The sequence below is a fragment of the Mustela putorius genome, unplaced genomic scaffold (genome assembly GCF_011764305.1).
Source record: "Mustela putorius furo isolate JIRA1106 unplaced genomic scaffold, ASM1176430v1.1 tig00537227_pilon_pilon_pilon, whole genome shotgun sequence".
NCBI classification, from domain to species: domain Eukaryota; kingdom Metazoa; phylum Chordata; class Mammalia; order Carnivora; family Mustelidae; genus Mustela; species Mustela putorius.
In genome coordinates, this window is record NW_025422368.1 from 4,138,067 (window position 1) to 4,153,234 (window position 15,168).

The 15,168-nt window shown below is 42.2% G+C and overlaps 1 protein-coding gene across 5 annotated transcripts in view; it reads right to left on the reverse strand.

The window, feature by feature from the left end:
* The window catches only part of SCN8A (sodium voltage-gated channel alpha subunit 8), a 177,435-nt gene that overhangs the window by 119,656 nt on the left and 42,611 nt on the right, over nucleotides 1-15,168 (reverse strand). For all 5 annotated transcript variants that reach the window (XM_045072918.1, XM_013046920.2, XM_004774712.3 and 2 more), the window contains exon 2: nucleotides 205-534. In XM_045072918.1, the coding sequence (XP_044928853.1) occupies nucleotides 205-480 (276 nt within the window). In that variant the 5' untranslated portion in view covers nucleotides 481-534. The remainder of the gene's footprint in view (nucleotides 1-204; nucleotides 535-15,168) is intronic.

Genomic DNA, 15,168 nt, shown 5'->3' on the forward strand with positions numbered 1-15,168 from the left:
TTAACAGAGTTGAGCAGTGTTAAGACCCACGAATGACCCTGAGCAGCAATTAAACTGAAAAAAATAAACCCCGTTAACCAGAACTGAAACAAAAGGTTAGCTACTTATCCAAACTTGGGCAAAAGGACAGCTCTTTCTCCCAGTCTCCCCTAAGCCTGTTAGGACAGGGGGTCTGAAGCTGGGTCGCCGCCTCCTCCAACTCACTTTCTGCGTCAAATAGTATGGGTCAAAGTCCTCCAGGGGAACCGCAACCAGGCCTTGTGGGATGTCCCCATAGATGAAAGGCAGGCTCTTCCCTGCCTCCAGGTCACTGTTTGGCTTGGGCTTGCTGTCCTCATCGTCTTCGCGATGGCTGCCCTCGGCCTTCGGCGGTTTCTTGAGCTTGCTCTCGGCAATGCGCCTCTCGATGTTTGCCAGTGACTCGGGGGTGAAAGGCTTGAAACTGTCAGGGCCTGGTGGTGCGAGCAGCCGCGCTGCCATCTTCTCATCCTGCAGCAGCTTCGTTAGTTGTGCTGCGGCCGGGACAGGTCAGCTCTGGAAGAAACGGCAACACAGACATCAGTAATCAATTGCTGCTCTGAAAAGAGGCCAGACCAAACCATCTCACTCCCGACCTTTATTCACAACGTCCGCAACACACAGCTTCTTCCATGACTCGGTTATTTTTCTCTCTAGAAAATCTGTGGTGTGAGCAGGCTAGGTGAGGCTCATAACTGCCCCTCCGGGACTGGCTAGCCAGGAAGATCCCAAGATGGGAGTTTCCTGAGCTGCTAGTTTTTCTTCTTGACTTAGATGCCACTCACTGTTTGCACCCGCATATGACTACAGAGTTACATTCCATTCCCTCGTGGAACTCCTATTCTAATAAGGCATATTTAATATTACCCAGGGGCACATGTTAGCTTGGGGAGCCTTATATGCTCAAGGCACCTTCCTTTCCTGGTACTCTAGTCCCTAAAGAAATACTCTTCCTTCCAAATACAACGCAAGGGCAAACTGTCACTCTTTTCCAATGTCAGTTTCTGAAAACACTAAACCCTTCAAAACTTTAAGGTTTGCACAAAATGTAGATCAAAGAGCTGCCATCTACTTTGGCTCTTCCATTTCAAGTTATTTTTCAATTCATCAAGATGTGTAAAACCCATCTGGTATGAGAGTCCAGAAGTACCTCTTCGATGACCGAGATCCTGCCAGGGACAACTGGGGGTGGGGCGGGGGAACCAAACGGCAGAGGACGCTCGGAGAACTTCTGAACACAGCACTGCAGCGCCTGCCGCAGGGCAAAGGAGGGCAGAAAGGCCTGTGTGCGGCCCAGATGAGCTCAAACCAGGAAGGACACAGGTGAGGAGAGAACAACAAACCAAACGTCCCTTCTAAAAGGAAAAATGAGGGGCCCCTGGGTGGCTCAGTGGGCTAAAGCCTCTGCCCTTGGCTCAGGTCATGATCCCAGGGTCCTGGGATCAAGCCCCAAAATTGGGCTCCCTACTCAGTGAAGGGCTTGCTTCCTCCTCTCTCTCTCTCTGCCTGCCTCTCAGCCTATGTATGATCTCTGTCTGTCAAATAAATAAATAAATAAATAAAATCTTTTTTAAAAATGAAAAATAAAAAAATAAAAGGAAAAATGAGGTAGGGCTGTACTAGGCCCCATGATCTCTAAGCATGGGATTTGAAAAGCGCATTTGCATGTTTAAACAGAGTCCTGGGTTATTTAAAACACACCTTAGAGGCACTGGGGTGGCTCAGTAGGTTTAGAGTCCAACTCTTGACTTCAGCTCAAATCAGGATCTCAGGGTCCTGAGATTGAGCCCCACCCCATTGGGCTCAACAGGGAGTCGGCTTGAGATTCTCTTTCTCCCTCTCTTCCTCTGCCTCTCCCCAGGCTCACACACACACATACACTCTTTCTCTCTTTCTGAATGAATGAATGAATAAATAAATAAATAAATAAAATCTTTAAACCAAACCATGCCAAACACACCTTGAAATAGAGGAATTCCTAACATCAAAAACAAACAGTGTTTATTGCCTATCACAAAAGCACCTGAGCAGGGGAGTCTTACCAGGAAAGCTTCAAGACTTTACCAGCATTTCATCTGGTGCTCATGGTGCTGCTTTTGCCGTTCTGTGAGCTCCACAAAGACAATCTGGGAAATTTTTTTAAAAGGCTAAAGATTGTTCTTTCCCTCCTACTTAGCCCTCAGGGTCCACTTCAAGGCAAGTATCCATAAAACTCAAGGCTCCTCAAGAGAACAGTAGTAGAGTTAACTCTAAATAATTTGAGAGTGAAATACCCAAGGGCTCCTTTCATAAACACATCCGCAGAGATCCCAGATTTCTCTAGTGGTGGTGATTGAAAAGTGTTGCAAAGGCAGTGTGTAGTGTCTCTATGTGGCTGGTCAGCTCACTCCCTCACCGCGTGGGGCTAATGAGGCCAGAACCACAAGTCTTCCCCCACAAAGACCAGAGAGCTCCATGCTGCACCAGAAAAAAACCCCAATGTTCCCCAGACCATAGGGTCCAAGAAATCATTTTCAAGTATGATGCACAGAATTTCTGAGATGCAAGGGATTTTACAGACACAGTCCATTTCTTCTTTTAGATTAGGAAATTTGGGGTCCTAAGAGATTGGACAATTTGCCCAAGGTCACAGGGCCAGGATAAAAACCACAGCCAAAGTGCTTTTGACTCTCCATCTCATACTTCTTTTATTGTGACCAGTGCCAGTCACTCACCCTTCTGTCCTGCTCTAACCCCCAGTACTCCCAGCAGGAACAATCTGGATCATCAGGTAAATCACACGGAAATGCCACTGGTTTTGCTGATCTAAGACTTTATTCACAACGTCTTCCTCAAGCTAGAAATCCTTTTCTCTCATTCCTTTCCTCCTCTGTATCCCTGAATTATCTCCAGTAAATGTCCACTCTTCTACACCACCTTCCCACCAGCTGCAGCCTTTCCCCCTTGTGAACTCCTATAAGCTTTACCAGGATCTTAGCTGATACTTATCCACCACTTACTATGTTTCAGGCACTGGTCCAAGCACCTTGCTTCTATTAACTCACTTAATCTCCAGGACAACATATGAGGTAGGTATCATTATTCTTCCCTTTTCAGAGATGAGGAAACAGATACCTAATACAGCCTACTCAAAGTTACACAGCTAGAAAATGGCAAACCAGGATTCAAAACAACCTATTTGCACTTGTTGTGTCTTTTGGTCATGGTCGAATTGCACCCTGTAAGTTCCCAGAGGGCAAGAGTGGTGCCTTGAACTCCTTCTGCATCCCTTTCACAAATGATAGGATTATGCCTGAAACCCATAATTTCTTCAAATACCTGGGACCTCTTGGTTCTCACAGTCACACTCATTCTCGAACCTGGGTCATCCTCAGTTGCTATCTAGAGGACAAAGAATACTGCAAGAGTTGCTGCCACATGGAAGCAACCCAAATGTCCATCGGAAGGTGAATGGATATAAAAGCGAAAATAAATGTGAATAAAATGTAAAAGAGAAAAAAAGAAAGAAAGAAAGATGAATGGATAAAGTTTGTGGTATGTGTGCATGCACAAACACACACACACACACACACACACACACACAGGAATATTACTCAGCCATAAAAAAGAATGACATCTTGTGTGCCTGGGTGGCTCAGAGGGTTAAAGCCTCGGCTCAGGTCATGATCCTGGGGTCCTGGGGTTGAGCTCCACAATGGGCTCTCTGCTTACCAGGGAGCCTGCTTCCTCCTCTCTCTCTGCCTTCCTCTCTGCCTGCTTGTGATCTCTGTCAAATAAATGGATGAAATCTTTAAAAAAAAAAAAAAAAAAGACATCTTGCCATTTGCAACCACACAGAGAGACCTAGAAGGCTTAATGCTAAGTTAGGTAAGTCAGACAGAAAAAGACAAAAACCATATGATTTCACTTTTATGTAGACTCTAAAACAAACAAACAGCAGAAATAGACCATAAACACAGAAAACAAACTGATGGTTGGCAAGGCGGGGCAGCACTGGGGTGATGGGCAAAGTAGATGACAGGGAGGGGGAGATACAGGCTTCCAGTTGTGGAAAGAATACATCACAGGAATGAAAGGCACAGCACAGGGAATATGGTCAATGGTACAGTCATAGAGTTCATGGTGACAGATGGTAGCTACACTCGTGGTAAGCATAGATTAGACTTGTCCAGTCACTATGCTATACACCTGAAACTAATGTAACATTGTGTGTCAGCTACACTCCCAACTGAAAAAACGAATATACTGCAAGAGGAAGTGACTGGAGATGCTGACAATGCCTGGGTCTGACTGGACACCCCAGCATTCTTCATAGGTCAAGCTGTCCAAGGCTAAGTTCTCTGCCTTTGCTTCCAGATCCTGTTTCCTCCTGCCCTCCCCAAGACCATGGTCCCTCAATGATCCCAGCTTTCCCTCACATTCCCAATCTTTACTTTTCCTTTCCTGTTTCTTCATCTTTTCCCTTTATATATCCCACCCCACTCTCTCTCCATGTGGCTTAAGATTCCCATTCTATTCCACATTGTCCTGGTCCTATCCACAGCTAGTCTTTTCTTCTCTAAGGGCTGGTCCTCAGCAATCTTTCTGTCACCCTCTTTCTTTCAGGGAGCTCATCTACTCAGCATAATCTGTCCCTGGGTGATTTTCGGATTTTGTTCACCAGCCCTAATTGTTCTCCTGAGTCTCACAACTGGCTGTCACCACTTCAAAATTAAACATGTAAAACCACTCATCTCTATACTTCCCAAACTGATTCTTTCTCCTGGATTTCTCAATTCTGTTATTAGAGCCATCATTTTTCCAGCCATCTAGCAATGACTCTCAGTCATCTTTGCCCTATCATTCTTTGCTGTGCTTGCCCAACCAGTGACGAGCCTTACTGACCCTTCTTTCTTCTGAGTTTCCTCTTTCAACAGTATCACCTGCATTCTGGTCCTGCTAGAACAGCCTTCACTTGTAGACCAGTCCTCAGACCACCAGACACATCTCTGCTTCCATGATGTCATTTCCCTCCCTCAAACTTATCAGAGTTATAGGACACAGTCCAAATTTTGGCCACTCTACTGCCATTCAAGGTCTTCTACAACCTTACACTTCTCAAACATTCTCTTCTGTTCTTCCCTGCAAGAACATCTACTCTGGTGACTGTTTATTGTTCTGATTTTCTAGGCTTTTTTTTTTTTTTTTAAGGTAGAACATAATAAAGTATACAGATCTCAAGTGCACAGATTGGTTATTTTGTACAAACAGATATACCTGTGTAACCAGCACCCAGATTAAGTTATAGAAGATTTATTCTAGAAGCCAGACAACTCTCTGGAGCTCCCTTGTCAATAACCACCACCATCACCAGTAACCTACCAAGGGCTAGCCTGCCATCTATCTCCATAGATTAGTTTGGCAGGTTCCTGAACTTCATATAAGTAGAACATCAAATACTCTTCAAGGTCTAGCTTCTTTCACTCAACATTCTTTCTCTGAAATTTATCTCTATTGTGTTTGTACAAGTAGTTCAGTCTTTTTATTGCTGGGCAGTTTATGTAGGAATCCAGCACAGTTTATCCATTTTACCTTGATAGACATCGAAGTTGTTTGTTGTTTTAGGCCATTATGGACAAAAGCTTAGCAGCTTAGCTAAGGGTCCTTAGCAGGACATTTTTGCACATGTCTTCTGCTGGCATCTATGTGTTCATTTCTTTTTTTTTTTTTTTTAAGGTTTTATTTATTTATTTGACAGAAAGAGATCACAAGTAGGCAGAGAGGCAGGCGGGGGTGGGGGGGAAGCAGGCTCCCTGCTGAGCAGAGAGCCTCATGTGGGGCTTGATACCAGGACCCTGAGATCATGACCTGAGCTGAAAGCAGAGGCTTTAACCCACTGAGCCACCCAGGCACCCCTATGTGTTCATTTCTATTCAGGTAGAAACAGGAGTGGAATGCTGGGGTTAAATGAGGGCATGTGTTAGTCTTGCTTTGATAATACCTCCAGAAACGTTAAGAGACGTTCAGTTGCTCTGTATCTTCACCAGACTTCAAAATGACAGGTTTCTTTATTTCACCCTTTCTAGTGGGTATATATACAGGTACTGCACAGGTTTTAAAAAATAATAATTTATTGAGGTGAAATTTATATAACCTAAAATGAACTATTTGAGAGTGAACCAACCAGTGGCGATTGGTACACTCATAATGTAGTGCAATCACCATGTCTGTTTAGTTCCAAAACATTTCCACCACTCCAGAGTAAAACCCTTTACCCATTAATCAGTTTCTCTTCATTCCTCTTCCTGTCCTGGCAGCCATCAGTCTGTGTTCTGTCTCTCTTGATCTATTCCGGATATTCATACAAATGGAATCTTAAAATAAGTAATCTTTTGGGTCTGCCTTCTTTCACTTAGCATAATGTTTTTGTTTTTAGTTTCTATTTATTTTTTTTAAAGATTCATTTATTTGAGAGCAAGAGAGAGAGAGAAAGATCGAGGAAGAGCAGGGGGGAGGGAGAGAGGGAGAAGCAGACTCCCCACTGAACAGGGAGCCCGAAGGGGGGCTCGATCCCAGGACCCTGAGATCCTGACCTGAGCTGAAGGCCGATGTTCAAGAGCATGTTTAATTTTTTGAGGAAATGCCAAACTTTCTGCACAGTGGCTGAGCCATTTTGCATTCTCACCAACAATGTAATAAGGATCCAATGTCTCTATATCCTAGCCAACGTTTATTTTCCTTTTAAATTTTTAAATTTTTTTTTTTTATTACGGTAGCACAGCCATCCTAGTGGGCGTGTGTGATGTCTCCTCATGGGTTTTGGTTTGCATTTCTCCAATGACAAGAGGTTGATCAATTTTCCCTGTTTGCTGGTTTACTGGAGTTTTAATTGGCTTTTTTTCTGAGGGTATTGAGCATCTTTTCACATGCTTACTGACTATTTAGATACCCTCCTTTGTGAAACTCTAGTTTAAGTCTTTGGTCACTTTTTTCTATTGGGCACCTGTATTATTGATTTTTGGGAGTTCTTTGGATATTTTCCATACAAGTCATCAGTCAGATATATCTCAAATGTTTTTCTCCTTTTTACTTTCCTAGTGGTATCTTTTGATCAAAAGTAGTTCTTAATTTTGCTAAAATCCAAACTAACCATCTTCTCTTTCATGTTTTCTTTGTTCTGAGAAATCTTTGCTTATCCCAAGGTCATGCAGCTGTTAGTCTTTTTTTTTTTTTCTTTTAAAAGCTTCATTACTTTACCTTTCTTATTTAGATTTCAAATAATTTGGAATTGATTTTTGTATAGATAAGCTAGAGGTCTAGGTTCTTTTTCTTCTTTTTTTCCTACATGGATATCTAATTGCCCAGGTATCACTCAATAAAAAGGCTGGTCACTGTTATTCTCATTGACTTCTAAATATACTTTCATTTTCTTGTTTTAAATCTCCTGAAGTCTTTCTCTCCTTTTCATTTAAGTTCTATTCATCCATTTAAACCAGCTTAAATTCTTCTTCTGAGGAAACTGTCTTGCAAAAAGTAAAAAATAAACTTTTTAGATCTAGAAGGAACTTGGAGACCATCTAGTCCAACTTTCCTTGCTTTATTTTACAGATAAGAGAAGTTTCCAGTAAGCAAGAAAGGCTGAGTTATCTAACTGCTAATTAGTGGTACATGTAGAGATAGGGCACAAGTCTCTTGGCCTCCAACAAAATGCTCTTCTCACCATATCACACAGCCTCTTAGGCAATGCACCTTGCCCATCACAGCAACCCAGTCTCAGCTTTCTTCTGGTGCAGTGCTAAGATGAGACACCCAACCCTGATGATGAAGGAACAATAAAAGTGACTTCTAACCCTAGCAGTTCTGAAAGAGACTGAACTGGACTCAAAGTTGGGGGAAAGAGATTTTTAGGATTCCCTTCTCTTGGTGATCCAGGAGGATTAAGGACTTAAACTACTAGCTGTGGCCTGTACCCACAACTAGAAATGAATCTAAATTAAGGGGAGAGGAGTAGAAGAGGGAAGGAAAACTGGCTTTGGAGTAGTTATAACAGAGATGAAGGAAGAGAAGTCACCCAGGAGGAGCTGTTAGCAGAAATATTATAGGCAAGGGTACTCAAGAAAAATGTTACGAGGAGCGTCAATAGCAAGCAGTATTAAAAACTTGTCTCTAACTTGAAAAAAAAGAAACAAAGTTGGGGTACTTATATTTTATGATAGCAACGATTACTACAAAGATACAGTCACCCACCAGGGTGGTACTGATGAAGGAGAAAAGCAGGAAAATGTTCACCTGTAGCCCAGAAGTGTCCACAAGGCTGACTTACAGCCTGTATAGTTTCATTAAGGATCAAATATGTGCTGGTTGTTACATTCTTAAAGGGTCTCATGACTGCCTATAAATCTTACCAATAGTTAATATCGAACTGAATGATAAGCACCAGAGAAATCTTGTGAGAGTAGTTTTATGAGTAGAAATTCAAAGAAGACATTTATGATCTAATACTCCCTGCACAACCCCACCGCCTTGAGCACTCAGCATATTAACGACCATTTTATCCAGCAGAAGTGCAGCTCATTCCACAGGTCCTGTCCCTACATAAATAAACTAAGCTGCACCATACAACATCTCAAGAATTCTTTCTAGGCTGTTGCAGTCCACGATTCCGTAACAGTACTGGCATAAAGGCAGACATATAGACCAACGAAATAGAGAGCCCAGAAACAAACCCTCATATATATGATCAAGTGATTTTCAACAAGAGTGAAAAGACCATTTAGTGAGGAAGAGGACAGGTTTTTCAACAAATGGTGCTGGAAAAACTAGATAACTACATGCAGAAGAGTGAAGTTGGACACCTATTTTACACCATGCACAACAATTAACTCAAAATGGACCAAATATCTAAATGTAAGAGCTAACCTTATAAACCTCTTTAGAATAAAATGTAGAGGGAAATCTTCATTACAGTGGATCTAGCAAGGATTTTTTGCATATGGTACCAAAAGCACAGCAACAACAGAACAGATATACTGGGCTTCATCAAAGGAAAACCTCTGTGCCTCAAAGGGTACTATCAAGAGAGTGAAAGGGCAACCCACAGAATGGAAGAATGTATTTGCAAATCATATATCTCATGAAAGATTAATACTCAGACTACATTTTTAAAAATCCTACAACTCAACAACAAAAAACAAACAACCTAATTAAAAAATGGACAGTGGGGGTGCCTGGGTGGCTCAGTTGGTTAAGCGTTTGCCTCCAGCTCAGGTCATGATCCCAGGGTCCTGGGGTCAAGCCACACATCGGGCTCCCTGCTCAGTAGGAAGTCTGCTTTTCCCTCTCCTACTCCCCCTGTTTGTGCGAGCTTTCTCACTGTCAAATAGAAAAATAAAATCTTAAAAAAAAAAATGGACTGAGGTGTTGGGGGGTGGCACCTGGGTGGGGCAGTCAGTTGAACATCTAACTCTTGGTTTCCCCTCAGGCTGTGATCTCAAGGTCATGAGATCAAGCCCAAGTCTGAATTGAGCCCCATGTCTGGCTCCACACTCAGTACAGAGTCTGCTTAAGATTCTCACTGCTGGAGCACCTGGGTGGCTCAGTGGGTTAAGCCTCTGCCTTCGGCTCAGGTCATGATCTCAGGGTTCTGGGATCGAGCCCTGCATCAGGCTCTCGGCTCAGCAGGGAGCCTGCTTCCTCCTCTCTCTCTGCCTGCCTCTCTGCCTACTTGTGATTTCTGTCTGTCAAATAAATAAATAAACTCCTTAAAAAAAAAAAAAAAGTTCTCACTGCCTCAAGGATACCTGGGTGGTTCAGTGGGTTAAGCATCTGCCTTCAGTTCAGGTCATGATCCCAGGGTCCTGAGATCGAGCGCCACATCAGGCTCCCTGCTCAGGAGGGAGTCTGCTTCTCCCTCTATCTCTCTCTCCACTCATGCTCTGTCTGTCTCTGTCTCTGTCTCTGTCTCTCTCAAATAAATAAATAAAATCTTTGGGGGAAAAAAAGATTCTCACTGCCTCTCTCTCGGCACCCCCTAACCCCCAGCACTCCCTCTGAAATAAATAAAATCCTTCCAAAAAAATTGCCAGAGGACTTGAATTGATATTTCTGCAAAGGAGACAGATAGAGGGCCAATAACCACAGAAAAGGTGCTCAACATCATTAATCATTAGGGAAATGCAAATCAAAACCACAATGAGATCAACTTCACACTCATCAGAATGGTTAATATAAAACAAAACAAAACAAAATAACAAGTATTGACAAAGGATGTGGAAAACTGGAACCCTTATATTGCTTAGATATAAAATTAGACATAAAATTACCACAAGATTCAGCAATTCCACTTTTAGACATATACCCAGAGGAACTGAAAGCAGGAACTCAAACAAGTATTTGTACACTCATGGTCACAGTAGTAGTATTCACAATAGCCAAAAGCTGGAAGCAACCCAAATGTCCATGGATAGATGATGAATGGATAAATAAGATGTGCTATATCCATACAATGGAATATTATTCAGCCTTAAAAAGTGAGAAAATTCTGGGAGTGCCTGGGCGGCTCAGGTCATGATCTCAGGGTCCTGGGATAGAGCTGCAAGCTGGGCTTCCTTCTCAGTGGGGAGTCTGCTTCTCCCTCTGCCCCTCCCCCTTCCCCCTGCTCGTCCTCTCTCTCAAATAAATAAATACAAAAAATCTTTTATTTTTAATTTTTTATTTTTCTAAAAGATTTTATTTATTTGACAGAGAGAGACACAGCCCGAGAGGGAACACAAGCAAGGAAGCAACAGAGGGAGAGGGAAAAGGAGAAGCAGGCCTCCTGCCGAGAAGGGAGCCTGATGCAGGACTCAATCCCAGGACCCTGGGATCATGATCTGAGCTGAAGGTAGACCTTTAACCACCTGAGCCACCCAGGCATCCATATGAAATCTTTTTAAAAAAGGACAGGGGCACCTGGGTGGCTCAGTGGGTTAAAGCCTCTGTCTTTGGCTCAAGTCATGGTCCCAGGGTCCTGGGATCGAGCCCTGCATCGGGCTATCTGCTCAGCAGGGAGCCTGTTTCCTCCTCTCTCCCTGTCTGCCTCTCTGCCTACTTGTGATCTCTCTCTGTCAAATAAATAAATAAAATCTTTAAAAAAATTTTTTTTTAATTTTAAAGGACAAATATTGTATGATTCCACTTACGTGAGAGACGTATAGTAAAATACACAGAGACAAAAAGTAGAATAGTGAATTACTGGGGGTTAGGGGGAGACAGCAATGTGAAATTATTTAAGTGGGTACAGAATTTCAGTTAGGGATGATGAAAACGTTATGCAGGTGGACAGTGGTGATGGATGTCCAACAATGTGAATGTACTTAACACTAATGAATTGTACATTTAAGATGGTAAATTTTGTATTATGTGAATTTCACCACAATTAAAAAAAAATACAGGGCACATGGGTGACTCAGTGGGTTAAACCTCTGCCTTCGGCTCAGATCATGATCCCAGGGTCTTGGGATGGAGCCCCAGAATCGGGGTCTCTACTCAGTGGGGAGCCTGCTTCCTCCTCTCTCTGCCTGCCTCTCTGCCTACTTGTGATCTCTCTCTCTCCCTCTGTCAAATAAATAAATAAAATCTTAAAAAAAAAAAAAAGCAATTGATACATTTACTGTGTTCCCTACTATATGCCAGAAACTATATTGATGATCAAGGTAGCTCCCTGCCTTCAGGGACCTTTAAAGTCTTCTGGGGGTGGCAGACAAGTAAACAGGCAAAGTACAGTATGATAAATCCAATAAAGTAAAATAAGCTTTTATAGATATGTACAAGCAGGACACCTAATCTAATCTGCAGAGATCAAGGAAGGCTTTCTGGAGAAAGTGACACTTCAGGTAAGCCTGAAGGATGGCCAGTGGAAGGGGGGTTGGCAGGAAAATGGATAGAGCTTTGCAAGAAGTAGGAACAGTACATACAAAAGAGACCACAGACAAGGGAGATCAAGCCACTTGGGTACTGGAAACAGTTCAGTATAAGCAGACTTCAGAAAATTAACAGATAAGCCACATTAGGAAGGCAAAGGCGTTATCATGGGAAGGAGTTTGGATTTTATCCTGAAGGCAATAAGGAGATATTGAAGGTCTTTAAATAGGGAATGACATGATCGAAGTTGTATTTCAGAAAGATTATTCCAGCTACAGTGTACAGAATGAGGGGGGAATGGGGAGCTAGGCTGGGGGAAGAACAAGATCAGATGAAGAAGACTAGCCATTCAAGTGACAGATTATGACAGCCTGAACTGGGCAGCAGCAAGTAGGGAGGATATACTGAGCAGTCCTGTTGACTCACTGAAGTGGGAAGGAAAGCAGAAGGAAAACCAAGAGGCCCAGATTTGTGTCATGGGCACATGGATGGAAGGTAAGTAAAATTCCCTGAGAGTAAGAGGTGATGCACACTCTAGTTCCATCCATGTTGTCACAAATGGCAAGAGCGTATCATGCTTAGCGAAATAAGTCAAGCAGAGAAAGAGAACTATCATATGATCTCCCTGATATGAGGAAGTGGTGATGCAACATGGGGGCTTAAGTGGGTAGGAGAAGAATCAATGAAACAAGATGGGATTGGGAGGGAGACAAACCATAAGTGACTCTTAATCTCACAAAACAAACTGAGGGTTGCTGGGGGGAGGGGGTTTGGGAGAAGGGGGTGGGATTATGGACGTTGGGGAGGGTATGTGCTTTGGTGAGTGCTGTGAAGTGTGTAAACCTGGCGATTCACAGACCTGTACCCCTGGGGATAAAAATATATGTTTATAAAAAATAAAAAATTATTAAAGAAAAAAAAAAGAGGTGATCCACAGTTTTGGGGTTAAGATGACTTCACATTTAAATATGTTGAGTCTGAGTTGCTTTGGTACATCCAAATGGACACAGGAAATAGGCAGTAGATATGTGGTTCTGAACTTCAAGGGAAAAGACAACCACGAGAACAAAAAGAAGAGAATAAGTCTGGTGGAGAACTGCAGCTAGCCCCTGAGAACCGGCAGCCAGCTCTCTGCTTGCTGCTACACAGCTCCTTTGGAATCAGCCAGAGGAGCAGCCCTGCACTGGGAGGAAGGTGGGCGGCTCTTATCACCAAAGAGAAAAATGCAGCCAGATGGATGGAGTTTACACTGTCCCCACTTGCTAGGCCCCTCCTTCCTCAAGTGACAACTAGATGCTAGGCTGCCAATTTTCTTTGTCACTTACAGATTTCATTTTGGGAAATCATATAACAGTTCTAGAAATTGAAATAAAAACAATTTTGTCAAACCTTAACTTTACTCATTTGAAACATAAAAAATTGCAGTCCTAACCCTCTCTTGATAACATCAAAATCTGGCTCTCGCTGCTACCAGATTTTATGGCCCATCCTCACCCTGGTGACTGTCAGCATCCGTCTTGCCTGAGAGCTGCCCTGTGTATTCTTCTGGCTTTCCACCCCAGGAGACCACTGTGAGGCTTCTTCTTCCTAAGCCTCACACACATCAAACTTGCCCAAAGCTGATCTGTTTTCACTTCCGATTCTCAATAACTGGTCTCTTCCTAATCCCTTTGAGACAGTCACTCTTCAATGATTTACATCTGTGTCTTTCTGCAGATACTTTTCGAAGGGTCTATTTATGGACTATTTTGAAAGTGGTCTAAAATGGATATAAACATAAGATTGACCATGATAAGTAAGTCAGTCTACCAGGAGGGGCTGATGAAGCACTTAACACTTTTTGAGTACATGAACGTTTTGATATAAAAAGGCATTTAAGTGAAGTCAAAACCAATGATTATAATGAATATAAATGGTTCCAAAAGTTTCTCTGGGCAGGTCCCATCAGGCTAAAATGAAGACAGAATTCTACTTTTTCTATATATCCATACAACCATACAGCCTACTCTTCTGTCTCAAGACATGGCCCAGTCAAGAGGCCCTTAGACTTCCATCTCCCTGGCCCTGCAGATAGTACAAGTCAAAACTGTCCTCCATTTTATCGCTTAACCCCATCACCAATTTTCTTTCTTTTCTTTTTTTTTTTTTTTTCAAATTTAACTGGCTTTCTGTGTTCCTTTATTTCTTCCACAAGGTACACCTCCTAAATGCTTGTAGACTATGGCTGTTGCCCCACATCTACTGTCATTCTCTTCACTAGTCTCCTGATTCAAGTTACAGTGCAGTTTTTTCTGGTTCACTGCATTATAATTGCAATTTGTGATCTGTGGTTCTCCACTTCTGCTCCAATCCCAACATGCACCGTAGATTTTAACCCCCATTTCCTATGCTTTCCTTTCAGTCATATTGAGACTCTCCTCTCTCCCCTATTTCATCCTTCCTCCCCTCCCCAGTGGTCTAAAGAGGGAATAAATGTTTTATTTTCCACTAGACTGTTTGTTTGCCAAGAAATGAAAATACCGACACAGGTTAAGCATCTAGAAAAGAAATGTCACTGAACAGGTGTTCCTATGTCTAAAGAAGACCAAAACATTTGGAAAGTTGCATTTTGCTCCAGGTATCTTGGGTTTCCAGTACAACTCCAGAGCCCAGGTAAGAAACTCACTGTACACATTCTCCCATCAGTGTTTATTGGGCATGGTAGGAACAGGAAAAATCCTTCCATATGAAGGAATATGGTTGGGGGTATAGGGAGAAAGCAGTTGTACATATAAAAAGGCCATTATATTTTTATTATGTTATTGTTATATAACTGAGGAAAAGAAATCAACACATCTCATAGTTCGTGTTGTTCTTTTCCTTTCCAATTGGACATAGTCAATCAGCTTAAGTATACCAAATATCTGATTTGCTTTAGATTCACTCCTTCTAGCCAAAAATCTAATGGTTTTAAGCTTTGCCTCTACTGTATAATGACTATCAGACCTACTAAAACAACAAAGAAAGTACAGGGGTTAATACAGTGTCTAACAAGTAGAAAGTACATAGTAAATATCAGTTAAGACCACCTATACCATCAGTTTAATTTTTTTCATTTTGTTCAGTCTTCTAAAATAAATAAAAATCCAAAACAATGTCTGAAAATCTTGCTGAACAAAGATGAAATCATTATGGAAATAAATTTTTGGTGTGCAGTCAGTGACACGAAATACTAAGCATAAACATTCATTTTTTCAGTTGATATAAAAAAAATCCAAATGTGGATATAAA